At 43.9% G+C, this 26,608-nt stretch overlaps 2 protein-coding genes across 14 annotated transcripts in view; one reads left to right on the plus strand and one right to left on the minus strand.

The window, feature by feature from the left end:
• The window catches only part of Sgce (sarcoglycan epsilon), a 70,698-nt gene extending 57,261 nt beyond the window's left edge, over positions 1–13,437 (minus strand). For 6 of the 13 annotated variants that reach the window (XM_060374126.1, XM_060374125.1, XM_060374122.1 and 3 more), the window contains exon 1: positions 13,257–13,436. In XM_060374126.1, coding sequence (XP_060230109.1) covers positions 13,257–13,365 — 109 coding nt within the window. In that variant the 5' untranslated portion in view covers positions 13,366–13,436. Of the gene's footprint in view, positions 1–13,256 lie in introns of all 13 variants that reach the window. The other 7 variants (XM_060374128.1, XM_060374127.1, XM_060374124.1 and 4 more) reach the window with 2 other exon arrangements.
• A 184-nt stretch (positions 13,438–13,621) lies between these two features.
• Peg10 (paternally expressed 10) lies at positions 13,622–26,335 on the plus strand. The gene is given in 3 exon segments (XM_060374205.1): positions 13,622–13,872; positions 20,451–21,745; positions 21,748–26,335. Coding segments are annotated over 3 exon segments (3,198 nt in total). The 5' UTR covers positions 13,622–13,867; the 3' UTR covers positions 23,646–26,335.
• Positions 26,336–26,608: the final 273 nt, after the last annotated feature.

A 26,608-nucleotide genomic window follows, 5' to 3' on the forward strand; every position in this document is an offset into this window, starting at 1 on the left:
AACGTCCAACTGATCTATTGTAACAGTCAGGACGTTTCTGGAAGCAGACGACAAAACTCTGCTCTACTTCCCAGCAGCTTTTGGATGTTACAGTTTCACATCTGCAGACCCTGAGTGAAGAGCTTTTACTGTATTGTCTCACTCAATCCTTACAAACCCACGTGAATCTATCAGTGTGTTTGAAGATTACGAGGCTTAATCTTAAGGCACAAGGTAGTAAACCCAGCAGGCAGACGCCCTGGAGCTCCTTGCTGCTCTGCTGACTGGGTGGTGAGTCAATGCAGGGTAAGCATGGGTTGAGAGACCAGATAGCTCTGGCTTGACTCCTTTCTCCACTCTTGTGCAGCAGCCCTGAGACCATGCTGCTGACATGAGACATGAGAATCCCTGCTCAGAGTTGAAATGCAAAACAACATGCATGTACTTTATGAGCGATTCAAAGGATTTATCTGCATAACTAACTTTACTTCAGTGAGATTTTCTTCTTGCACTCTTGTTTTCAGAACTTGACTAACCTACCATAAGCTTTGCAGTCACTTTGTGTCCTTGAGTGGTAAACGAATATAACTACTTTCCAGGTCTTCTACAGCAATAGCCTAGTTGTCCTTCAGAGGATTTTTTAAAAATCTGATTAGTGTCCCAATTGTCACTGATTAAGGCAGGATAGAAAGAGTCGCATACATCTCCTAGATGCCACTGCATCTTAAGGGCGGCAATGCCTTGAGCACATTTTTCTTTTTTTAATGTAAGAGGAAACCAGGTCTTTCTTCTAAGCTGTTCATATATATAATTTATATATAATATATGCATATTATATATATAAAGTTGTTTATATATATTGTGTCTGTATACATATATTGTGTCTGTGTTTGCTATGTGCAGGGGAACAGGCATGCCATGTTACCCACAGAGAGACTACAGGACAGCTTTATGCAGTTAGCCCTCTCCTTCCACCTTTATATGGGTTCCAGGGGTATTGCTCAAGTCGTTAGACTTCACGGGAAAGCACCTTTCCCGTGGAGCTCTTTCATTGATCCATGCAGATTCATTTTCTGAAGTTCATATTAATTTGTATAATATCGAACTAACCTCAGAAAACTGAAGCCTGAAAGAGCAAAATAAAAGAGTAAGTATTATAGCTCTGCTCACCAGGCAATGTTCTTAAAGGTGAGACAGAACACCACAGAGAACGTGGTTGCTTAGACATTCAAGCCTCACACATACCTTAAAGAGAAATCTCAATAATAAGGAAGTAATTATTTGTTTTTAATTTTATGCTAACCATCATGGAAGCACTTAACTAACTTCTTGTGTAAAAAAAAAAATCACTATGGTGACAAATGGGGATTACTCACTGAAAAAAAAAAAAAAAACAAAAACGGTAATGTTTGGTAGCTTTATTTTTATTAGAAGAAGACCAATGCATGTTTTTTTTCCTGTGAGAAAAAATATATATATATTTTAAAAAACTATGGCTCAGTTTTAAAAAATATCTTTCCTGTATACAACTTTTCAAGATTAAATTTAATGTGTAAAATAATGTCAAGCTGTATAGACCGGTTATTGGACAAACTCCAAAGGTGACACACCGTCTTCAGAAATCATTAAAGGAAGCGGTTCCTGATCATTTGTCACAATTACACCTTACAAGGCTGCGCTCGAAAGAAAGACTACAAAGGCAAAGAGCGCCGAGAAGCCCGCAGTTCCGCGTCAGAACAGCCAGAGACCGTTCACACAATTTCCTGGGCTAGCACTGTGCACAGCCCAGCCAGCTCTTCCCTGCTTCCCCTCCACAACAGTCAGGGCTGAATGAATCTGAAGGTGGCTGGCACGCCCTCGGCTTCCCTAGAAACCATAAAATACTTCAAGTTTGTCTTAAGACTTCTGGGTTCATTTGGAGGCTTGTAGCAGTATAACAAGTTTTCATCTGAAGAGAGAGTCTTGTTTTTTCCTCAACCTGGGTAATTTGCAGACTAGGGCAGGGGTGGGGGGTTGCTGTTTAATACAAGCAATTGAAGAGCTATGAATAGTGACTGATTGCTGATGAGCTAATCAGAATGACAAGGGACAGAAATAATAAATAATAATTTGCTCAGACATCACTGTCCAAGTAAACAGCAGGATGTGCCAAATGAAATTTAATCTGATTAGCACACCTACCTTACAAGTGATCTATCAAGTCCTATCAACCTTCTCTCTGCTGCCTGCTTCGGTCACCTCTTTACATATTATTCTCCTGCAAGAGGACTCAAAGACGTGGCAGGTGTTGACTGTACAGCTCTGTCTCCTGTGGCTAACCCCTTCTCCAACTCCCTTCAAGACCCTTTCATTTTCTCTTCTCAAAAATTTAATCTATTAGCACCCTCACCAGCGTGCATGTGCGTGTGTGCTCACTCGCGCACATTTGATGTATGGGGGGGGGGGGGGCGCACCTGCCCCAGTGTGTGTTCGGACATCGGCAGAAAACCCTGTGCAGTCAGTTGTCTCTTTTCTCCGGTAAATGGCTCCAGGGGATGAACTCAGACTTCCGGCTTTCTTGTCTGGCAGCAAGCACATTCACCCACGGAGCCATCTTGTAAGGCCCTCTTCCCTTTCCTTATGCCATTTTCTTTACTCCTTATGAAAGTGCTTCTTAAGCTGTTTTTGTTGTTTTTCCCCACTTTGTAAAAAAGATTAACTTATTTGCACCCATGTTTTTAGTGCAATGCTAGCTAGATACTGACCTAAGGGTGTTTAAACGTATTAACTAACTTAATCCTTACATCAACAATGGGAAATAGGTAGTATTAGTTCCATTTCACAACAGGGACAAGAAGTCTTAGGAAATAACGTCACTTGCCACTGGTCACATGCTTTGTAAGTGGCAGAATTGGATTTTGAACCTACTTTGTGGCTGAGTGTGAAATCACTATTATCTACTCATCACCGCTACCTCAAAATAGTTTTAAAAGGAACGCAATGTGTAAAGAGAATGCTCTCATCTCAGATACCCTTACTGTTTCTAGCATATCAACTATAATTTTTTTTTCTTCTGGAGAAAAAAAAAATACATTGCTAGATCCCTGCATTAGAAATAGCAACAAGTAGTACTTCAGCTGTGGGGTAGAAATGAAGCCATGTCCTTTTCCATCAAAATAAACACAAAACACAAAACACCTCATTGACAGAAGAAAACCAACACGTTGGTGAGACTCTAGGAGAGGAAAAGGCTTTGCTGAGAATGTCTCCTAAGCCTCCAACAGGTGCCAGGAAGGGTGTAATGCTTCATGTGATAGGACTTTAGAGCAAGAACTTAAAAAAAAAATCCCAGCAGAATACGAACAGTTTTTCATAGAATTTAATTATGTACAACTGAATAAGTTTATTAGAATTATCATTTTTAAGCAAGGCAAATAATGAGACAAGGAAGTGAAATAAAACTGGACTAGAGAAAGGCAGTGCTTAGTACGAGAATCTCTGAGGGAGGCTAGCTGGACTCAAATTCTAGTTGTTTCCACTGATGATTCACTGTTTCTATGCCTCAGTTTCTTCCTCTGGTAGGGGAGGAACAGAGCAAGATTCCCATCCCAGAGGTACTGTGAGTACGGAATAGGAGGATACACTTAACACCTGTACAATGAAAGTTAGCACAAAATGATAATCCACCAAGGAATAGCTCTATCGTTCATTTTAAACTAATCTGAAGAACTATTTGGGCTTCTTTATTTTTTTTTTTTTTACCTTTGTGTAAAAAATATTATCACTACAGCTGGCATTATGTGGTACTCTCTTTTTGTTTTTTCCACACCCATGATGCATAAATATAATTGCATTTCTATGGCGGGCTATAGAACATTCAGGAAGCCCCTGAAAAACACACCATAGCCTACTGCCTCCAGGCTTGTCAAACTCCACCCCATTGCCTCCCAGGGCTAAGAAGATATCAGGGCAAGTCCTGCTGCCTGACCCTTAGTCAGAGACTGCTGGCGACTGAAAGTCTCGGTTTGTCTCTTTGAAGAAAGCAGATGTGATGTGAATTCCAGTTAGACTCATCTTCCCTGAGATCTCCTGAACTCTTAGGTATTTGTTCTGAGGAAAGAATGCAACCAAAGGGGAAAAACTGCTGTGTGCGCACGATTCAATTTTGCACTAAACATAACTCCAAGACTGGGTGAAAATTAAATTGCCGTATTTGAAAGAGTAGGAGAGACGAGAGGTTACTCTTTTCTCCAGCTGAAAATTCTTCTTTGCTCAAATAAGAAGATTTGTTCCTCCTCTTCCACACAGTACTATCTGCTGTGGGGGAAATAGTGGGCGGAAGGGGGATACGCTGGGACCTTTAACAAAAGGCATCTACAATCCATGCAGGAGCTGTGTGCATTATCACCGTATAATGTCCTCATCTGAAAGAGGTGGTACTGTTGTTAGATGAAGACAGTTGGTGAAAAGCCGAATACAAAACATCGTGCACTGTTCGAAATCCAGAGTACTAGTGCGATCTAGTGGAAAGGGATTAAAGAGCAGAAGGTCCGCAGGAGCCACTGGGGTAGGGGAGGGAAGCAGCAGGGGAGATTTCTATTCAGAAGCAGAAATACAGCAACGCTAACCCCTCTTCCCAATTAGGAAGCGTCTAAAAGAGAAATAGTCTCAGATCACATGTTTGCTTTAAACTGTCATTAATTGTCTATGTTAGAGGAACCATGCTTTCTAACCGACACGGTCACCAGGAAGCCATAGCTTACATAGGTCTTCCCACATCCCTATTGTCACCCTACCAAGGCCACTCACTGGCTACAACATGTACTCTTAACTGTCTTTGCATCTCTGTTTTAGTCAGATGGAACACATAATTGTTCACAGATATGAATATATCATGTTCTACCATACAAGTGATTCGCTCTGGTTTTCATTTAGAACATACTTGCACCTGTTTACATGTTAAAACTGCATCGCTCTCTGTTCTGTGGCTCAGTCATAATTTATTTACTATCACCATGAACTCAAGGAGACCAAATTTAGACGGGAGATCTTGCCTTTCCAATCTGATCCCCTTCCAGCATTACAAAGACCATTCAGCAGATGACAGAAATGTGGCAAACAGCCCCAAATTCAACCCCATATGTCTAATTTCACCCCTCAAAATATTCTTCTCTCTTTTCCAGCGTTCCAACATTAGCCTGCAAGGTCAGTGTCTCCAACCTGGATTTAAACAGCCTCCAGTAGCAATCCATGCAGACTCCTCTAACCTTTTCTTCACACAGCAGTTAGAGTACTCTTTGAAATGCAAATCTGGTCTTGTCCTGCCTAGCCCCCCTCTGAGACTTCCCATTGGTGTTAGTACAAAGATGAACCCCTTTAAGGTGGTCTACTAGGTCGGGAAAGATTGGCTCCTTGACCCCGCTGGCATTGTCCTTGCCCATCTCTTTCTTCCCCCAGCACTTTTAATTTGGCGTGCTCTGGCTGCCCCAGGACCTCAGCAGAGCCTGGTTCACAGGCACCTTTCCTGATTCACCTCCCGAATATTTATGTCCCTTCCCATCTGAGTGCTTCCTTGGAAAAGAAAAAGAAAAAAGAAAAAAGAAAAAAAAAAAAAAAACTTTTACCCTTCTTTCAGTCTAGTCAAATTCTCTGTCAGTGTTTACAGCACTTAGCTTAGTTCCAAAGAGCACAATTTTAGGTGCAATTATTTGATTAATCTTCACAACGCTTAGTCCTGAAAAGAAAAAAGCTTGATTCATCTTTGTCAATTCACTAGTGTAAGAAATTCCATAGCTGAGATTACATATTACCCAGCATCTGCTATAGTGTCTCAAAAACACCCAACATCCCCCCAAAGAAAGTATAAAATAATTCTTCATTCTTAAGATTACCAATGGTGTTTCTAGTTATTTATTATTATTATCAAGAACACCACGCACAACTGTGTCTACATCTCTGACCACTTTCACCAATTTACATGTAGGCTAAACATCCATAAGGAAAACTGCTAGATCAAAAGAATGTAAAATTCACATTCTGATAAGCTATCTAGCAGCCCGCTGCAGCACTGGTCATTGATTAGAATCAACTCAGTAACTACTGAAAAGAAAAATGTCAGAGGCGCTCCATTGATTAACCGTTGCATGGGAGAGAAAAGCCGGTATCATTTTACCGCCCAGTGAGAAACACCGATTTGTTAAAGACGAAAAACAAAAATCCTTAGAGCTCGTGTTTCCTTTGCTTTTGCATTCGGAGGTAAAACAGAAGCTATATTTCTTTGCATATTGGTGGAAAAAAATAGGGAAGTGAAACATCCCACTATAACTGCTCTAGGAAAATTAACTGTGATCTCTTTCAAATTCAGAGTGAACCCCAATCTCCATAATAATCAAAGTGGTGACCAGATGAATGAGTGAAAAGGAAAAGAATGGGAAGGAATTTACACCAAAGCTGCCTATCTCCCAAACAGTTTTGAAACCAGCCCTCTCATTTATCTGAAAAGAAAGTCTGTCCTTCCATATCACAACAGATGCTGGGTGATTCCCGTGATACAGGCTGCCAACAACCCAGTCTAAATATCTGATTAGCCCAAGGTAATTGGGTAGAAAGTGAGCCATGTTAAAGATGATTTTTAAATAATAAAATGCATTTAAGCCGCTGGCATAAATGTTGCTTCAAAATTCCTAGGTGAAGATTTAAAAAGCAAAAACAAATCCCGCCAGAGTGACTTAATAACACATTAATGTTTCTGAGAACACAATAGTCACACCAGCCACAAATGTTCATTCAGAAGCAACCTACTCATTTCCTAAGATAACTAAGCTTTAAAGCTTAAACACTGGGGTTACTACTTTGTCAGGGGCATGGGCAAGAACTGCATTCAAGGAACTGCAAATAGCCGCCTGCGGATCAGGTGAGCTTGGCCAAGCCAGAACCTCACTTTTGAGCGTTTCTCTCTCGGAAATATGAGCTCAGCCAAAGAATGCCCGTGGCATCCCCAGCAACTGGGAAGACGGCCACCGCAAGCGGCTGTGAGCGTACTACAACCTCACAGAAGTGCACGGCACTGCTACAAAATGAGTAAGTGAGAGAGAGAGAGAAGTTAGTTAACAGTAAAAATCTACTCCAGGCAATCAAAATGAGAATGACTAGCATTGCTGACTTCTCATCGCTGGGGTGGAGAAGAAAGTTCCAGCTCTGAGGCAGGAGTGAAAGCAGTAGGGGAGAGTTGGTTAGCAAAGACAACAGAATTGCCTCCCTTTTCTTCACATCTCCCACAGAGCCCCTTCACAGTTTGCAATGTCCCCACTTATTTGATGCAAAATCTATGAAGTCTGAAGTGCGCCCCCCCAAAAAAAAAGAGGTTCTGGATGGAAGTCCTGTAACCTCCATGAATTCATTTTGAACAAACATGTCTTCCAATTTAGATATGGTTATCAAAATAAACAATCAATGGACAGATGCTCGGATGCAGAAGAAAAATCTGCCCCAAGACATGTTTGAATGCACTCCCGAGGCAGGCAGAAGGCAAGCTCAACCTAATGAGCAGTTTAAAAAGCATAGGGTGGAAGCTACTTTTGATGGTTGTGGTTTTGTAAAAGCAAACAAGCAAACAAACAAGCAAACCCAACTTTATATAAAGTGTTAGCTACCACAGGCGGAAAGAAAAGTTACTGAAGGGAGATCTGTCCCACATTCCTCTGAGGAAGAGGGAGGCAAACACCAAGCTATCTTGGACCAGTGGCTAACAGCTTGCCAACCAGGTAATCGCTACTCTGCAGGAGACAGCTGCTCTGGGCTGAGCGAGGCACACCAGGAGGAGGACAAAGACAAGAAAGTGACCCAGGGAAGAAATGATCCTATGTTTCCTCAGATTTCAAGTTTACAACGCAGAGGAGAGAAATATAAACTTGCAACTTATAGGACCATCCTTTTTAGAAAGTTTACCAAAGGAGAAAAAAGATTTCTGTGACAAGTTTGTATACCAGTTACACTAAAATGCTCCAATGGTCTTCAGACTCTCCACTGCAAAAGAGGTGAATGTTTCTGATACTGTAAAAGAATAGTGAAGTTGATTTTCCTGTTAGGCTGCACTATTAGAAAGGTCTTGAGTTGAATCTATCTGCACTTTCACCCACTCAAGGCTGGTTCTGCTCTCTGAAGCAAACAAAAAGGAGTTTATTTCTACTTTTACTCTACTCAAACTAAACATTTCTCAGACCCTCTCAGGATAGCCCCTGTGATAGAGTCGCCAGGTCCTCACCAACCCCACAGACTGTTCTGCAAGTTGTCTAATTTGTCAACATCTCTCTTCAAACTGACAGCCAGAAATGAACACAAATCTGCAGATGTGCTTGATTAGAGCAAAGTCCTAGTCGTCTTTATGATGTATGGACATTACAATTAGTACCACAGTCTAACTCGCATTCTTATTTTTATAAGCCACATCATGTGGTTGTTTCTTCCTGGTCTTCCTAAAGAACAGGATCCACACGAAAGTCACCCCCTTCTCTTCATCTCAGTGAACTATGTGGCACTGATTGCTGGTTTTACGCTTGCAACCAAGCCCCGGACTCAAATGGCATTTAACTCTAAATTCTGTTATCTACTTGTAGCAGCTATCCCTTTTCCAGTCACCCAGGAACTGTAAAATAAGCCTTCTAGATCTTTGTCAGAATCATTTGTGCCAACGTTAACCATGAGGAGATCCAGGGCAAAGGTTTGTGACCCTACCGGGTTCGTCCCTTCTTCAGACCAAGTAACCTATACTTAACACACCTGGCCGGCGCTGCTCCCGGCCAGGCTCCGGGTGGCTCATTCAACAATCCCACTAATTAGTCTGCAGACCTTCCCTCACATCAGCCTACAGCCTGCAAACTGCTTCCCTGAAAGCAAGATTCACTTAGCTTTCAAAATAAAGTGTAAAGGACCCACACGGCTTAAAAGGTACAAGTCTATGAAAATATACATGCACAGAGAGAGAGAAAAAAAAAAAACAGAAAGGAAAGAACACTGGTGAAAATGTCTGTGGCAGGCTATGAGAGCGTTTGGGGTTTACTGTTATTATTGTTTAATTCATTGCTGTCTCTACTACAGTTACATGATATTTAAAAAAAATTAACAATGAAAATCAGGTACAGAGAATTTATCTTGGAGCCGGTCCACGCAAAATGGCTTTAGACCATGGAGAATCTCTTTCCAGCCGGAAAACTCTAAGCAGAAAAATAGTCTCTGATAGGACTTGTTGATCCCTAGAAACTTCAGCCTTGCGATCTCTCTCCCTTTCTCTTCCTTTTCTTTTTTCAACATTGCATTGCTATTTAGACTTAATATTCTGATAACAATGGAAAGGGCAGATTAGAAAACGGAATACTGAGGTTTAGAAAAAGCCTGGATGATGTGCACAAATTTGTATGCATGAGCATGTGTGTGTCCTGTCCATCCCTCTGTCTGTCTGTCTGCCTCCGTTTGATAGGTTAGTAAAATATGGAGAAAACAGTATAGAGACTAAAACAGAGCAAAATGCAAAGGTTCCCTTCCAACCCAAGAACGGAACAGAGAAATCCAGCCCGGGTCTGGTTAACTAGGGTCCTTTTTCAAACTGAGACTAGGAGATAAGAGAAATAAATAGAATGGACTTAGATCTTTAGAATAGGGTCTATGAAAATGTATGCTTGAAGAAAAAAAAAATCAGGTAGTATACAAGTGTGTGGACAACTGGTTAGGAAAAAAAGCAAAGTGTGAACTAATTGTGGAGAAAAACATCATGTGTAAATACTGAACTTATCAGATCCACAAAGAATGTGAATATTTGACTTGAAAATTTTTCAATAAGCCAGAATTTCTTCACTGCATCAGACTTTTCTTTAGGGGTAATTTTCATCAATGGAAAACTAGTGTTAAAAGCTGGACGCGTGCTATCTTTCTTTCTCTCTCAGGCTATCTCTAGCCTGTTTTTACGGCGTGTTCATTGCTGTCTGCAAAGTCTGTGAGACAAGTGAAAATTCCATTTGGCTTAGAAATATAATTTACTCCCCAGACTAGACGTTATGGTATACATGCAAGGTAAACCAAGAGCTGCTAGATTTATGGTAAACTTAAAATAAAAATAGATAAAATGAGCAATTCAAACTCTAGTTACACTTTGACAAGTGAAAATTGTTTAAAAATAATTTTCTCCTATTATCCTGGAAGCCAAGTCAACTACAGGCAGCAAATCAGCAAGTTCCCATCCATATCACATTCTCATTAAAAAGGATAAAATGTCCACATAGGTAGTCTATTACTAGACCTGTAAAAATTCTACCTTTGCTTTGAAATAAAATTCTCCCACTCCTCTAGGACATACCCTAAATATAAGAGATAAATCAACAGCTTCATAGATACATGGCAAATTGCCATAAAAGAGACAAAATGTACAAACAGGAGAAATACAATGTGCGGTGTCAACATCCCACTCAGTGCTAAAGCAATTTCCCCTACCCCGCTGAAAACTAACCATGGTGGCAAAGAAAGAGGCTGATAGCTCCAGAGCCAACTCTCACAAAAATGGATAACACGTTCAAATACAAAGAACAGCTAGTAACTACTGAAATAAACAGCGCACAGTAACTCTGCATATGCTTCACACTGACCCTTTGTGAAAAGCTGGCGCAAAAATAATCCGGACGAGGAAGAGCCCCTTAGAAAATCTAAATTTTGCCTGGATAGTAAATATCAAGAGTGTTTAGGAGTCTTAGGTATCAATAGAAAGACATACTGGTTTTTAAACTTGGTTTGGGTAACAACAACAACAATAAAAATCTCAAGTATCTATTAATTTTGTCTGTTCACATAAATAATTGTTTTGTCCTTTCAGATAGCAAGGAAGTTTTACCTAAACAGCTGTTATTGCCTTTTTCCCCTGAGAAAATTATGCTTTGAAGCAAAGTAATTTCTTTAATATGTAGAGCATAAGATAAAACCTCAAGGATCTTGATCAGACGTATAGCTCTGTGTTATAAAACTGAGATTGGGAGCCATGGCTCAGCATGTGAGTTTGAATTACTTAGGTGTTATGGCTGTTCGCGTGCATCAGTCAGAAAATATTGATTTATTATTATTTATTTGAAAGAAAATTGTAAAATTATTGTTATTTGATGCTCAAAATCTACCACTTGGAAAGAAAACATGGGAAAAATTAATTTAATTCAATATTCAATTTTGAGAAAAAATATATATGCAACCCCATGAAAAAGCATATTTTGTAGATCCTTCTTTAAGCATAGAGGGTAGTCTGAAAACGCAAACCATAGCTTGCCGGCCCCACGGCAAGCCAGGGATGTCACAGGTGATCTTGTCTCCATTCCCTGTACTAAGGTCGCCTCTGAAATTTGGACAATGAGTAGAATTACTATTATTACAAAAATACCAACAAAGCCTTTTTTACTTTTTAGGCCAAAAAAAAACCAACAAAAAATCCTGGTTGAAATTTTGAAATGAAAAATCAAATCAGTTCAAACCTTGAAAGACGGGTGTTTTTTGTTTTTTTTTTTTTAAACTTGCATTTTCCTTGCTTTTTTTTTTTTTTTAATCTGTCTTTGCTATAAATCTCACCTTTTAAAACCCGATGTTATCAGTGAACAGCTAGGTGAATTAAGTTTGCAGGAGTAACAACTGCCAAGCAGATGGCAGTCCCGCAGTCACCAGAACAGGGACTGTTAAATAAACATTGTTTTAAGATTCAGGAATTAGTGTGCCTTGCAGAAGACAATAAACATTTTTAAATCCCCAAAACATGACTATGCTCACCCAAAAGACAAATGTCTTTTGCTCTTGGAAATCTGCACTTATTTATTTCTGTTTGGGGGGGGGTCAATATTTCATTTTTAAGAAGTAGATTCCCGATAAATGAATGAGTTTTTGCTTAATGCTAAAAAGCGTAGCGCTCTGTACAGAACAAGGTCCCTTCTACCTTGTCGGGCACAATGGGTCCAAGTCTTGTTTTTCCTTTAAGGAAAAAAAAGCTGTAGAATGGTCGTGAAATACGCTCAGTTTTAGTCTTGGAAGACAAATACTTTTCATCTGTGGTTCATAGATCCAACTCAGTTGTAGACAATTTGATTTTCCTTTTAACCTTAACTTTTCTGACAAAGATTAGCAACAGATTGTTAATTTTCTCAGCGCCACCATGAGCAGCTTAGGTAGGAATCCACAAAAAGGTTTTCTTTCGCATCCTTTCCCTTCAGTATTTGAACGTCTTGTCCCTTTGCAAATTTCCCTAACATTAATTTTTTTTTATTATTATTACCGGTTTAAATGTATCAAATCAAGCAACTGCTTGGAGCTGAGCCTCGGTGACCTGTTTCAAAGGTTTATGCGTGCCGCTACCGCGCCCCAAAACATTCATCCACCCCCCCAAGATTTCGAAAAACAACGGCGCGGGGAGAAAGCCGAGGTCTCTGTGTAACCCTTGCAATCACCACCCAAACTCCGTAGCTGAGGGCCTCCAGAGCCCGCCAAATACGTTCGAGGCCCCCACAGCTGTTTTCAATTGTTCTCTGCTTTCCCCTCATAATGAATTTAGTAAGGCAATGGGTGCTGTTTGCAGCATCTCTGGCCGCCAGCCATGGTTGACCCTGACCCGAACACCGTTTGGCTCCCAGCATTTCAGGATCCTGCTTCCTTGTTCGGTAAAACCTAGGAAAAACCAGGTTTGGGCCACCAGGAAATAGGCTTTAAAAAAAGAGGGGGAAATATTCAGCCTTTTAAATGTCATGTTTTGGTGGTGGTCCCTCTGTCCCTCTCGCTCTCTCAATCGGACTCCAGAGAAAGGGAAAAGATGTACATCTTTTGTCTGCGAGAGAAAGCAGCTGGCCAGCCATGTCCTTTGGCTAGCATCGTTGGCCAGGGAGTCTCAATTGTGGGGTGAAGCCCCCCCACCCCCCACCCCGAGGGGCCTTGACCCCCCCAGGTCTGTTTCAGGGATCAGAAGATGTCCACCACCACCCTGGGGGGGAGGGGGGTACGCTCCTTAGTGGAAACTGGAGATAAATTCCTGCCCTGATGGACAGGGAGGGGCCATGGGGGTGCAGAAAGAAAGAAAAGGCCAGGGGTCAAGGCTGGGGGGGGGACCCACTGGGCCCAGAGAGTGGGCCTCAGGGCGTCCTGAAAGAGGGGTGCAGTGGGGGTCGTCGAGCATAGAGCGGGACTAGCACCCTTTGGGCGCGCCCAGGCACCCAGGAACCCGAGTGGGGGAGGGGTAGGCGGCGGCCTGCGGGGGCCCCCGGACCTCCACGACGCGCGCGCGGGCCACTAACCTGTCAGTAAGAACGTGCCAGTGGTCGCGGGGCTCATCCTGAGTGTCCCCCGACCCTTTCCCGTCCAAGCACAGGGGTCTCCCAGCTCCCACCACCAGGATAATAGCATTCTTGGCCTGGCTAGGCCGTCAGTCCTCGATCCTCCCCTCCCCTCCCTTTCTTCTCTCCCTCCCGGCTGGGCCTGGCTCGGCACCCCCCCTTCCTGAGCGCATGGCGCCCCTAGCGGCGGGCCGGAGAGGCGCGGGCCTCGCCCCCGCCCCATCCCCCCAGGCGCCCGCCCACGCGCCCCCGTCCGCCCCCGCTCGCCCGCGAGGCACGCTGGGACTCGGCGCCCCCCCTCCGCGGACAGCTCTATATAAGGCGAGCGGTCCGGGCTCCCGGTACACGCGTTTCCAACTTCGGTTGGTGTGTGTCGAAGAATCCTGACCAACCCCGGACCCGAGGAGAGCAGCCGACGGAGACGGTCCACCGAGCCGCGCCGAGGTCCACTGCGCGGGCTGCGGTCCGGAGCTCTCTCCGGACCGCGGTCACCCAGTGGACCCGTCCCCTGGCCGGGTCCGAGACCCCCGTCGCCGTTCCTGCCTTCGCAGAGGAGTCCTCGCGTGGTGAGTATGCGGTGAGGAATTTTTTTTTTTGACCACAAAACCCCCCAAAAAAGATCCCGATCAACACGCAGATCCCCGCGATCCGACCTGATGGTCATCTCCCAAAAATCTCTCGGGAGCTGCGGGAGATGCAAGTAGCGCCCCAGAGCATCTCCTCGCACATCGCAAAAAGAAAAAAAAATCGCGTCACGCCTTCAGTGGCCGGACCCGCGAGCCTTCACGGCTTCGGGGTCTCCGCGGACGCGTCCGCGACGGGGTCGGTGGACGCATGAGCTGCGGACAGCGATGAGCTGCAGACGGACCCGACCCGGGGTGCGTGGCGAGCTGCAAAGTGGCCCTGCAAAGTCCCCGGGCGCCCCCCGGCGCTGCAGACGGGCCGAGGGGCGCTTCACGCGCCCCGCGCCCTCCCGGGCGCCCACCACGGGCAAGAGAAGCCTCCCGAGGGGCGCGTCACGCGAAACCCTCGTAGGCGCTTCACGCGCCTCCATGTGCCAATGGGCGCTTCATGCGCCTCCGCTGTACTAATGGGCGCTTCATGCGCCTTCGCTGTACTAATGGGCGCCTCATGCGCCTCAGCGAGCTAACGGGGCGCTTCGTGCGCAGCAAAAACCCGGCCGGATCGCGGCCGCGGCAAACGGACAGACGGGCGGACACACGGACTGATCCGCGCCTCGCGCGTCGGATCCTCCCGGGGCGAACCTAGATGCAAAAGCGCAAGGGGTCTGGGGGGTGAGGGGGGGCTTTGGAGAATTTGCAGATGCGCTAAAAAAACTGCTGCAGAGGCGTCAGAGCTGCGCAGCTACGGGGAGAAAGTGGCGACGTTGGAAAGACGCGAGGGAAAGTACAGATCCCGGCCTCGGAGGGGGCAAAAAGCGCCATTTCCCGACCCTCGCAGGGCGGGGGGTGTGGGGGGGCTCCCACTGTCTTCCCTCGAGACGGCTCTCTGCGTGATGGTGGTGGCAGACAAGATGGAGCCCCGGGCGGCAAAATTTGGTGTTTAGCATTCTGCCCGCACCGCTCCTGCTCTGGCAGTCGAGTGGAGGAGGGGGCCTGGGTTTTGGAGGTGGCAGATTGGGCCGCCTTGTCTAACGGTGATGGATGGAGGTGACCGTGCAGCCCACTCGGTGGCGCGAACTGGCGTCCAGCAACAGTTTGTGGAGAGAAGAGTCTGGTTTGCGGGAGGGGGCGAGGAATGGGGAGAGTGGGGGGATGGCGTGGGGGGGGCGGCTGGTCGCTCTTGTTGCGCAGAAGGAATCTGGTCGTCGGGAGCTGGTGGGAGGGTGCGGGGAGGTGGGAGGGGGGCGGGGGGAGGCGCGCAGACACTCTGCAGCCCTGGAGCAGCCAGTCTCAGACCTGCCCCGCCCATCCACGCCTGCCTTCTCCGCAGTGTCTACACAGAGCGACCTAGCGCCTCGTCTGCGCGCCTCGTCTGTCGCGCGCCTTTCCAGAACATGCTTCTACGGGCCCAGCCTACCTAAGCCCCCCCCAGGCCCCTCCTCCAGTCCCCGCCCCAAGGCCCGCCTCCTCTGAGGTGGCCTGCCCAGGCGCCGCCCCCAAGGCCCGCCTCCTCTGAGGTGGCCCGCCCAGGCCCCGCCTCTCCCTGGGTCCGCCTCCTCTGCGGCGGCCCGCCCAGCTCCCCGCCCCCCAAGGCCCGCCTCTTCTGAGGTGGGCTGCCCAGGCCCCGCCCCCAAGGCCCGCCTCCTCTGAGGTGGCCCGCCCAAGCCCCGCCTCTCTCAATGTTCGGCTCCTCCCAGAGTCACTCCAAGGAGGAGGCCCAGAGCCCCGCCTCCCCTCAGCCAGCCTGCGCCTGCGCAGTGTGGGCCCCCACTCCCCCCCCTCCCTTCAGGCTTGCCTCTAGTGCGCAAGTGCGCCTCTACCCTGTCTGAGCCTGGCTGTACAGCCCCGCCTCCCTGCGGTTTCTCTGTTGCGCGATTTTACTTTTTGTCCACAGGTGTCTGGAAAATATAAGAATAATAAGAATAATTAACAACAATAATAAGAAGGATGCCTGGCCTGCATAAGCACTTTTAATAAGTGCCTTGCATTATTAAATAAGATGATCCCACAATTAAAACTTCTGATACTGGGATATGGGAACTTGTAAGAAGTCCCAACAGATGCCTTGAAGCAATTAAGCCAATTATTTAATTTAAATTAAAAATAATAATTAAAAAATATTTTTATATCTAATTATTTTCTAAAGACACCATTGGACTTCCTGGAATTGGATGCTTTGGTGAATGAATACAAGGACAGGCGCAGCCTGAATTGTGTTTCTTAGGAGTTTTTCGTGGTCCTGTTGTTGTGGCGTGGCCTCTGAGGGAGGTGTTTGTGAGCATAGAAAGTGTTTTTCCTTTTTTGGTTTTTTTCCTTAAAATTTCTAGGTGATTAGCCCTGGCTAACCTGCCAGTTGGGCTTGGCATATAGTGGACATTCATTAAATGTGTTAAGTGGCCAGAGTAAATTAATTGTTCATTGTCCTGTTGCTGGCCTTCAAGATTCTTTTGAGCTTTTGGTACTTTTTCCTATGGTGCTTTGCTGTCCTGAGCTGAGTTGCTGGCCCCACCCCCTTTAAAAGTTTCTGTTTTAAAGTGTGTTTTTGAACTCTAGTAATATAAACTGTAATTATAATGTGAAAAACTATATTCCAAATAATTAGCTTTTTTCATAAAAAGCTAATTATTTGTTATTCCAAGTAATTAGCTTTTTTCATAAAAAGCTAATTATTTGTTATTCCAAGTAATTAGCTTTTTTCATAAAAAGCTAATTATTTGCTGTCCCAAGTAATTAGCTTTTTTCATAAAAAGCTAATTTAAATTTGGGGCAAGTGGGTTATTAATGTTACATATTGACATTTAAAATTTGTGTGATGTAACAGTCTGGTTACATTGCAAGGCAGTGATTGTTTCAATTGGCTTAATTAAACATCTGTGTAATTTACAGAGAAGCCAAATAGAAATATTTCTAAATTAATGAAGAAATTAAAAAAAATGGCTCCATATATTACAGACTATGAGCCATGATTTTTTTTTAAGGGGAGAAATGGGGGCTTTGCTCCCTCAGGCTCCTGCCTTCCTAATGCCCCTCCCTAATTTACAATTATCTATGGGAAATATATGCTTATAATTAAAGCTTGAAATTTATGCTTTGCTTTAAGAATTTTATCTACATATTAAAGAGATTCAAAACATTGGAAAAATATATGCAAATTGCATTGCACAAACAATCGTAATACTAAGAAAAGGACACTTGAAATTTTAAAGCAACTAAAAGTTGCTTAATGATGTTCCATTTCCTAATGAGACATTTATATATGATTTTATTTACTATTATTGCTCTTTGATGTGTTTGGGGGAATAAAAAAAACTTTGAAGAAGTCATTTTATAGAGTTAATAATTAATCAGATGTATTTATTTATTCCTAAATTGACTAAAACTTAATTATCATATATGAAGGTGGTTCCTGTCTCAGGCAGCTTGGCTTATGCAGTGTGACCTTAAGGTTTTCAGGAATGGGAAAGCTCAGCAACCCCCATTCCTAGTCCATCCTTTTAAGAGGGAAGTTGAGGAGCCACAATTTTTAAGTCAAACTAAAATTAAGTCACAATGCTCCTTGCCTCTCAATTTGTGCTGCCTCAGTTGCTCTTTAAACATTTCATTAGTTCCTTAGTGTTACCCATAACCAGTTTGCCCAAGACCCTCTTTTAACTGATTAAACTACTCTGCTTTGGAGCAGAGTCCCACCCCAAAATTGCAAGGCCCCCAATGGGGAGGGCCTGAGGCCTAGGAGAGGTAAAGGTCACAGATCTTAACTGGTGACCCCCACAAGCCAAATAATGGGCTTAAATTGTCTAACCAGTACTGCATGGTTGAAAAACAGAAGTTAAGCCCCTGAGTGACTTGGTGGGAAGGGCACACTTCTCTAAGTCACATGAGTGCAGCTCCTCCCCTATTGCCTAAATTAATTAATTACCTTTAAATTATCCTACTGATGTTTTGTTCCCCAAACAGTGTATTCATTGTTGTCTTTTATAGGTGTTAATACCCACCAGATCTGGCTTTAATTAAGCCCACTCCAGTAGCTCTGGACCTTTCTGACCTAGGTCAGGCTGTACCAGGCCATGCTGAGACCATCTTAATAAAATTTTTTAATTTCTATTTTGAGATTGTTATTTTTCTAGATGACAAAAGTCACATGTTAGTCACCTGTTTGCTCTACCTGTTAGGGAGGCCACAGGAACAGCTTGGGACAAAGGGAAAATGGCTGCAGGGGGTTACGGCAGGGGAGGGGGCTAAAAGATGTGGCGGGGGGGGGTAAGAAAGCAGGGGTGTGGGACAAAGGACGGGACAAAGAGGATGAACAGGTGTCACGTGGGATGACAGTTTTCCTCTCTTTTTAAAATTATTTTGCTGATTAAAATATTAGCTAACTTTTCTAATTAACAAATTTTTATCTTTTTTATTCATGGACTTTAATTAGTGTCCATTTTTGCCTTGAGTGGTCAGAGAAAACTTGTCTTTAAACTTATGTTTGTTCAAAAGTTTTAAACTTAACTTTGTATTCTTAAACTTTTATTAAATTTTTTAATTAAAAGTTTGTAGCTATTTAAAAGTTTTAAACTTTTTGAAAGTTTTAGAACTTCTAAAACTCTTATTGAACATTTTAAATTAAAAGTTTATAACTATTAAAAAGTTTTAAACTTTTGAAAATTTTAGAACTTTCAAAAAACAGAACTTTTAAAACTTTTCTAAAGTTTTTTAAGCTTAAAACTTAAATGATATTTGTAAGTTCAAACTTTTTAAGTTCTTTTTTAACTTTCAAAAAACAGAACTTTTAAAACTTTCTAAAGTTTTAAACTTTTAAAAAGTTTTTTTAACTTCAGTAAACTTTGTTATTTAACTTCAATAAACTTTGTTAAACTTCTTAAAAAGTTTGCCAGACTATCCAATTACAAAGTTTTTAAAACTTTCTAAAGTTTTCAGCTTGAAACTTATAAATTTAGTTTAAGTTCAAACTTTTTAAAGTTGTCTTAAAAGTTCAGTAATTTTTTTTAAACTTTCAAAAAGTTTGCTAGACTGTCCAACTACAAAGTTTTTAAAACTTTAAAGTTTTAAGCTTTAAACTTAAAAGTTGTTTGTAAGCTCAAACTATTTAAAAGTTGTTTTTTTTTTTAACTTCAATAAACTTTCAAACTTTTTAAAAAGTTTGCTGGATGGTCCAATTACAAAGTTTTAAAGCTTTTAACACTTTAATATCTTATTCTTTACTATAATTACTTAAATATACTGTATTTGAGACTTGAGAACCTAACAAATGCATAATTATTAACCACTCTAAAAACATTTAACCCTCTTTTTCAGAAAGTACATAGGTAAACCCTGTGCTGTGATTATCAGCGCACTCAGTGAAAACATTTAAAAACTACTCTTCCCACATCTGCTCACCTCCTGAGAGTTCAGGGTTACCCCACCTTAATTTCACTAAGCCTTTGGGTGGGGCTTTACTGAAAAATCTCAATTAAAAACTAAAGGCTACTTGCTGGTGACCTGTACAAAAAAGTTCTATATTTCTTTGACTAATATATATATACACCTCTAAGATTCAGGATGCCCAAGTGGCAATAGCTATAGCCCCTCCCCTTAACTTTAACAAAAGTTACCTTTTGTTATTTAATTAATTAATAACCTTATTAATAATCAGTTACCAGGAATAATTCAGTGACTTTTACCTACATTATTTAATTAAAGCATAATAAAATTGAATTATACTGTTATCAGGCATCTTTTAAAAATAGCCCATTTCTCCCTAAGTTCCATCAATTAATGTTTGTTTAATGATTGCCTATTAAGGTAAACTGACATCTCCTTGAGCTGTTCAACGCCTTTCTGTCCCATAAAGAACTCCCCTGGGGAAGTTATCTTGTGGTCACAAAAGCAATTAGAGCATCTTGTGTTTTTTGTGATAGTGGCTGTTGTCTGACTTAATAATTAGACCTTCAGTGTTAAGGGTGCAACCTCAGATGTGACCTTTGGCCAAGTATACTTTGTTTTCAGAGATGATGAGTATAGTTGTGGTTTTGATACCTACCTCTTGTGCATTTGTGTTGGGGGGTTCTTATTGATTAGAAAATTAGTTATTATCTCCCAGCGTGCTTCTTAGTAAAAGGTATAATGCTGGAATTATTTTGTATAATTTAGAAGTTGTTTTGCATAATTCGTTTCCTATTTATCTTTGCCTTGTAAGTTTTCTGCTGTGTGACCTCCATGAAAAACTACTCGTTTGCCAATTGTCACCTTTCTTTTACTGTTTATAAAGGTGGGTGTGCTGCTGATGAAGTTCATGTATTGTTAATTATGAGCAGGGGCCTTTCTCAGGAGAAGACTCATTTAGATATCTGGAAATCAAGAAGTAGCATGCTTTTCATTATTTTGTGAAAGACTACTTCATCTTCTTTTAAGGCTGTCTGTTCTGTTGACTAATTATCAACTGATAATTATGAGTGGATACTTGAAAACCCAAATCCCTGCTTATACCAACTGTGTATGTTGAATACATATGTTGAATGTGTGCTTTTGCTGTCATTTACAGGAACAGGCGTGTTTTGAAAACCAAGAAAAGACGCCGACCACGAGGGGCCCAGAATCCTGGGCTTCCTCCCCAGAGGAGTGAGGCGACCCCTGGGAGGTCCCCTCCCACCACCACCATGGCGGCTGCCGGTGGTGGTGACTGCCCGCCCCCTCCTCCACCACCTCCTCCCAACAACAACAACAACAACAACAAGCCCCAGAGCTCCAACGATGACGAAGATCAGCGCAGATATGAGGATTTTGCTGACAACTACCTGGCTCTGCTGGGCCAGCAGCCAGAGCTGAACAACAACCTACAGGAGCAGATGCAGTTATTCTCAGAGGAGAACAGCTTTCTCCGGTTCCCAGTCGAAGATGAAGTTGAACCAGAACCAATACCTGAACACATCCATATCCCTATGCCTCTGGACAGTGACGAAGACGACCTTGAGCTCCAAGGTGCCGCAGCAGCCGCTGCTCCAATCAATTTCCAGGATGACGGTTCTGAAGACCTTCCGGAGAAGTTTGACGGCAACCCCGACATGCTGGGTCCTTTCATATCCCAGTGCCAGATCTTCATGGATAGGAGCACCAGAGATTTCTCAGCTGATAGAATCCGCGTGTGCTTCGTGACAAGCATGCTGACCGGCCGCGCCGCCCGCTGGGCTTCTGCCAAGCTGGAACGATCCAGTTACCTGATGCACAACTACCCTGCCTTTATGATGGAGATGAAGCACGTCTTTGAAGACCCTCAGAGACGCGAAGCTGCCAAACGCAAGATCAGACGTCTGCGCCAGGGCATGGGATCTGTCGTGGACTACTCCAACGCATTCCAGATGATCGCCCAGGACCTGGATTGGAACGAACCTGCTCTGATTGATCAGTTCTATGAAGGCCTCAACGACCAAATTCAGGAGGAGCTGGCTCGCCAGGAGACTCCCAAGACCCTGGATGCTATGATCAGCCTGTGCATTCAAATCGAGAGAAGGCTGGCACGTGCTGCTGCTGCTGCTGCTGCTGCTGCTGCTGCTGCTGCTGCTGCTACTACTACTACTGCTGCTACTGCTGCTACTGCTGCTACTGCTGCTGCTGCTGCTGCTGCTGCTGCTGAAGACAATCCTCCCTCTGAATCCACACCGAGGGCCCCGGAGACGCCTCAGAACAGCCAGGTTGATCCCACCGAGCCTGTGGGCGGTGCTCGCATGCGCCTGACCCAGGAAGAGAAAGAAAGACGCCGCAAACTGAACTTGTGTCTTTACTGCGGCAACGGAGGCCATTACGCCGACACCTGTCCAGCGAAGGCCTCCAAAAATTCGCCGCCGGGAAACTCCCCGGCCCCGCTGTAGAGGGACCTTCAGCGACCGGGCCGGAACGAATAAGGTCCCCCCCCACCGAGGCTACGACTCCGCACCTGCAAGTGATGCTCCAGATTCATATCCCGGGCAGACACACCCTGTTTGTCCGGGCAATGATTGACTCTGGAGCATCCGGCAACTTCATTGATCAAGAGTATGTCATCCAAAATAGAATTCCTCTAAGGGTTAAAGAATGGCCAATCATGGTGGAAGCTATAGATGGGCATCCCATAGCCTCGGGCCCAATCATTCTAGAGACTTACCACCTGATTGTCGACCTTGGAGATCATCGTGAAGTGCTGTCTTTTGATGTAACTCAGTCTCCGTTCTTCCCCATCGTCCTTGGAGTGCGCTGGCTGAGTACCCATGATCCCCACATCACCTGGAGCACCCGCTCTATTGTCTTCAACTCTGATTACTGCCGCTTTCGCTGCCGGGTGTTTTCCCAGATACCTCCTCCCCTTCTGTTACCAGCACTACCACAGCTGCATCCACACCTGCATCCTCACCTGCATCCACATCTGCACCCACATCTGCATCCGCATATGCACCCGCATATGCACCCGCATATGCACCCGCATATGCACCCTCATCTGCACCCTCATCTGCACCCACATCTGCACCCTCATCTGCACCCACACCTGCACCCTCATCTGCATCCGCACCTGCACCCTCATCTGCAGGAGCAGCTGCATCATCTGTATGAGCATCTACATGAGCATCTACATCAGCATATGCACCAGCATATGCATGAGCACGTGCACGAGCACGAGCAGGAGCAAGAGCAAGAGCAAGAAGAGGAGCAAGAGCAAGAGGAGGAGCAAGAGCAAGAGCAAGAGGAGGAGCAAGAGCAGGAGCATCTGGATCCACATCTTCATCCGCACATGTACCCGCACATGCACCCGCACATGCACCCGCACATGCACCCGCACATGCACCCGCATATGCACCCTCCGCATATGCATCCCCATCACGGTCTGCATCGGGATCCACATCAGGATCCACATCAGGATCCAAACCAGGATCCCCATCAGGATCCTCATCAGGATCCTCATGTTCATGTGCACCCCCACGTGCACCCCCATGTGCACCCGCATCTGGATCCACACCTGCATCACTATCTGCATCACCATCTGGATCCACATCTGCACCAGCATCTGGATCCACATCTGCACCAGCATCCTCATCAGCATCCGCATCCACCATTCTTCTACCACACGGATGGATACCGAGTTTTCTACCCTGTGAGGTATTGCTATGTCCAGAATGTGTACACGCCCGTGGATGAGCACGTCTACCCAGGTCACCGGCTGGTCGACCCTCACATAGAGATGATCCCCGGAGCGCACAGCATTCCCAGTGGACACCTGTACTCACTGTCGGAAACTGAGATGGCTGCCCTGCGAAATTTCGTGGAGAGGAGCGTGAAAGATGGGCTCATGACTCCCACCGTCGCCCCCAACGGAGCCCAAGTTCTGCAAGTGAAAAGAGGGTGGAAACTCCAGGTCACGTGCAACACCCGAGCCCCACAGAGCCGCACCATCCAAAATCAGTATCTTCGCCTGTCTCTTCCAAACATGGGCGACCAAGCACACCTGGCCACCTATGCTGAATTAGTTCCTCAAGTTCCTGCATTCCACCCATTGCCTGTCTATGCCACCTATGCGGGCCATCCAGTGATGTTCGCATGGTACCCAGTGGCACAAGATATACACGGAAGACTGATCGTCGTACCTGTTGTGGTCACCTGGTGTCCAAATTGGTACCGCCAGCCTCCGGTACCCCAGTATCCTCCTCCGCCACCACCGCCGCCGCCACCTCCACCACCACCTCCACCACCTCCATCCTACAGTACCTTGTAAATAATCTGCTGTGTCCTTCAGAATCTCCGCCCTCAACTTTAGCCTGTGCAGCTTCTCAATCAACTGTGTGCTTGCTACTGAACTTCAAGCCACCTAAGGCCCCAAAGCACACAGGGCAAAAGTCAGTTTTCCATCTTGACTGCCAATCAGTAAGTGGACAAGGCCTGGGTTTTACCTGTTAAAACCTCTCAGTCACAGGCTGCCACATTTCTTTACAGAGAAGCTGATACAAGCACAGGCCATGCTGATTTCTTACAGAGGGGGAGAAGAGGAGGAGGACACACCCACCTGCCCGTATCCTGGACGGGCACCTTATGAAGGAAGCCACGCTTTTTGGTGCAGTATGGAAAGGCTTCCGTGATCCTCTTGCTGCACCCTATGAAACTTTGAAACTTCACCATCTTCGAACTCCATTGTCATGCTGCAGAGTTTGTCACCTTCCTGCCTGATTGCTGAGACTCCATTTTGCTGCCATGCAAGGAGATAACAGAGGCAGGCCTAACGGAGAATGTATTTCAATACAGTCTCCAATTGCCAAACACAGATTGAGCAGTAGGATACAACATGGTTTTTATTTCAGTTTGCTTGTCATGAAGAGGAGTCTTAATGGTGAAGTTTCCTTTTCCATCAACATCATCTCTCCCTTACCCTTGCATGTTTAAATAGTTTAGTTTAGTGGGTTGTTGTTTTTTTAAAGTGTTGGCTATGCTTTCAGAATTTTCATTGAATTACAAAGTAATGCCCAATTCTTCTAATTCAGTACTGTAATTTGGAATCATCAATTTTAAATTCTATCAATCAGGCCTTTAAAAGTCACCAAAAAGGAGATACAAATTAAAAGAAGAAACCCAATTAGTTATTGATTCTTGCTCAATGGAATGAGAAAGCTTGTCAATCATCCTTTATTTTACAGTAATTACTTTTAAATGGTGCATTTGTGCTTCTTATTTTTGTGAAGCGTCACTTCAGTTTACCTCAACTCTCAATTCCATCCTTCATACATTTTAAATTCATTTGATCTTCAAGCTGCAGAGTGCCTAGAAATGGGTCATCATCTGCAGCCCTGGCATAGACACAGGGACATTTGCCGCCACTGCAAGCAAAGATCTGGAGAAGTTGACCACCTCAGTCAGGGAGAACAAGCTGGTGTGAGTTTACAGCTCACAGACAACATCCCTGACACACATTGGATTGTATTTTGAAGCTTGCCATTGACTTTCCGGCACTGTGTACTATGCTCTATTCTTATATATACTTAAATCTTAGGCTAAGGATAGGTTAGGTTAAGTTAGGTTAAGGATAAGTACTCTTACATTTACTTTATAGTACTGAAATTTTGTTAAGTTTCCTTTTTATCAATTTATTTTGCTTCTGTTGATCAAATTTACAGTAATTGTTTCTATTTTTCTTTTATTTTGGCATTTCCAACAAAAATGTCTTTATTCATTTATTAGGAAGGAAAAATAAGTCAGAAAGGGAGGAGAAGACAAACTAGCAAAATTAACTAATTGGCTGTAGGCCCAAATTTTCATTGCTTATTAATTAAAGATGAAGGGGATGTGAGAGTTCCTATTGCTGGTCATGAAGGTCACCATGAAGAGTCAGTTTAGTTTAAACCAGGAGGTGTTTGGCTGAGATTGTAATTTGAGATGGGCATCTGTGTGGTGCACTCCAGGATTGTGTTTAAGTTCACAGGTACCTCTTGGACTCCTGAATTGATCTCGTTGTCACACATCACTGACATCCGCATCCCACACCGTTTCAAGATTGGCAACAGAGAGCACCGTGTTGGAGAGGCCTGAGCAGTCATGAAGGACCACCTGCGGAAGAGAAGAGTCTGCAGGAATCATACTACATATTCAGCTGGAGAGGGAACACGCATCTGATTGGAATGGAATTTGTTGATTGTTTCAGATTGTAGAACATTGTTGAGTTGTTTTAAACATTGCATTGTTTTTCTTTTTCTTTATTCTATAGTCAATTAAGTAATAGGGGGTAGATATTTTAGGCTGGGAGGGACTATTAAGTAATCTTAGGTGGGTGGGTAATTTAGGAAGTTAAGATAAGTTAGGATAAGTTAGGTTAAGTTAGGATAAGTTAGGTTAAGTTAGGATAAGTTAGGTTAAGTTAGGATAAGTTAGGTTAAGTTAGGATAAGTTAGGATAAGTTAGATAAGACATCTCAATAAGTGGACACGTGTACTTATTTGTCCCTCTTAACCCTACAAACTGTACCTTTGACATTCAACTCAGAGGAAACTGCAGGAAAATCAACATTTTATGAGTGAATTGGACATGGATAAAATTTGAGTGAAAGTTCAAAGATGATTAGTTTAATCTAATAAAGGCCCTAGTAATTAACTCCAGGGATAGATTGTGAGTAAAATCTTGAGAGAATTAGCAGATGATAGGCATCATTTGAGAAACTGTTGCTGGAATAAAGCTTATAATGTCAAATGATAAATGTTAATGGAAATTATAAGAAAATGATGAATAAGAATACTTGCTCTTTCCCTGTCAGTAATCCTCCTCCCCCTCCCCTCCCTACCCCATCCTTTCTTTCCTCCCCCCCTCCAAACCCGCCCTTCAAACAATATTACTGTATTCTCTTTACTATATTTCAATGTATTACTAATGCTGTATTGATGTTACAATAAAAATTCAATAAAAAGACTTAGTGGTTAAGGCAAATTGTGTCCTGATCATTTCAGCGCCCATCTGCATCAAGAATGGAGGGAGGAAGAGTGGGATGGGTCTGGAATGATAAAGGGTGGGAGCTAGAAAGAGAAGGGGTTGGGGAGGGGCCAAATGGGACAAAAAGATGTGGTAAGGGTGGGTATGGGAACGAGTTTGGCATGGAGGTGGTATATAAACAACACATCAGACACACCGTGCATTATCAATGATAATACCCATATTATCCTCCAGAAAATCAAGGAATCCATGCAAGCTGTGAAGTTAACA

The sequence above is a fragment of the Meriones unguiculatus genome, chromosome 21 (assembly GCF_030254825.1).
Source record: "Meriones unguiculatus strain TT.TT164.6M chromosome 21, Bangor_MerUng_6.1, whole genome shotgun sequence".
Classification (NCBI taxonomy): Eukaryota; Metazoa; Chordata; class Mammalia; order Rodentia; family Muridae; genus Meriones; species Meriones unguiculatus.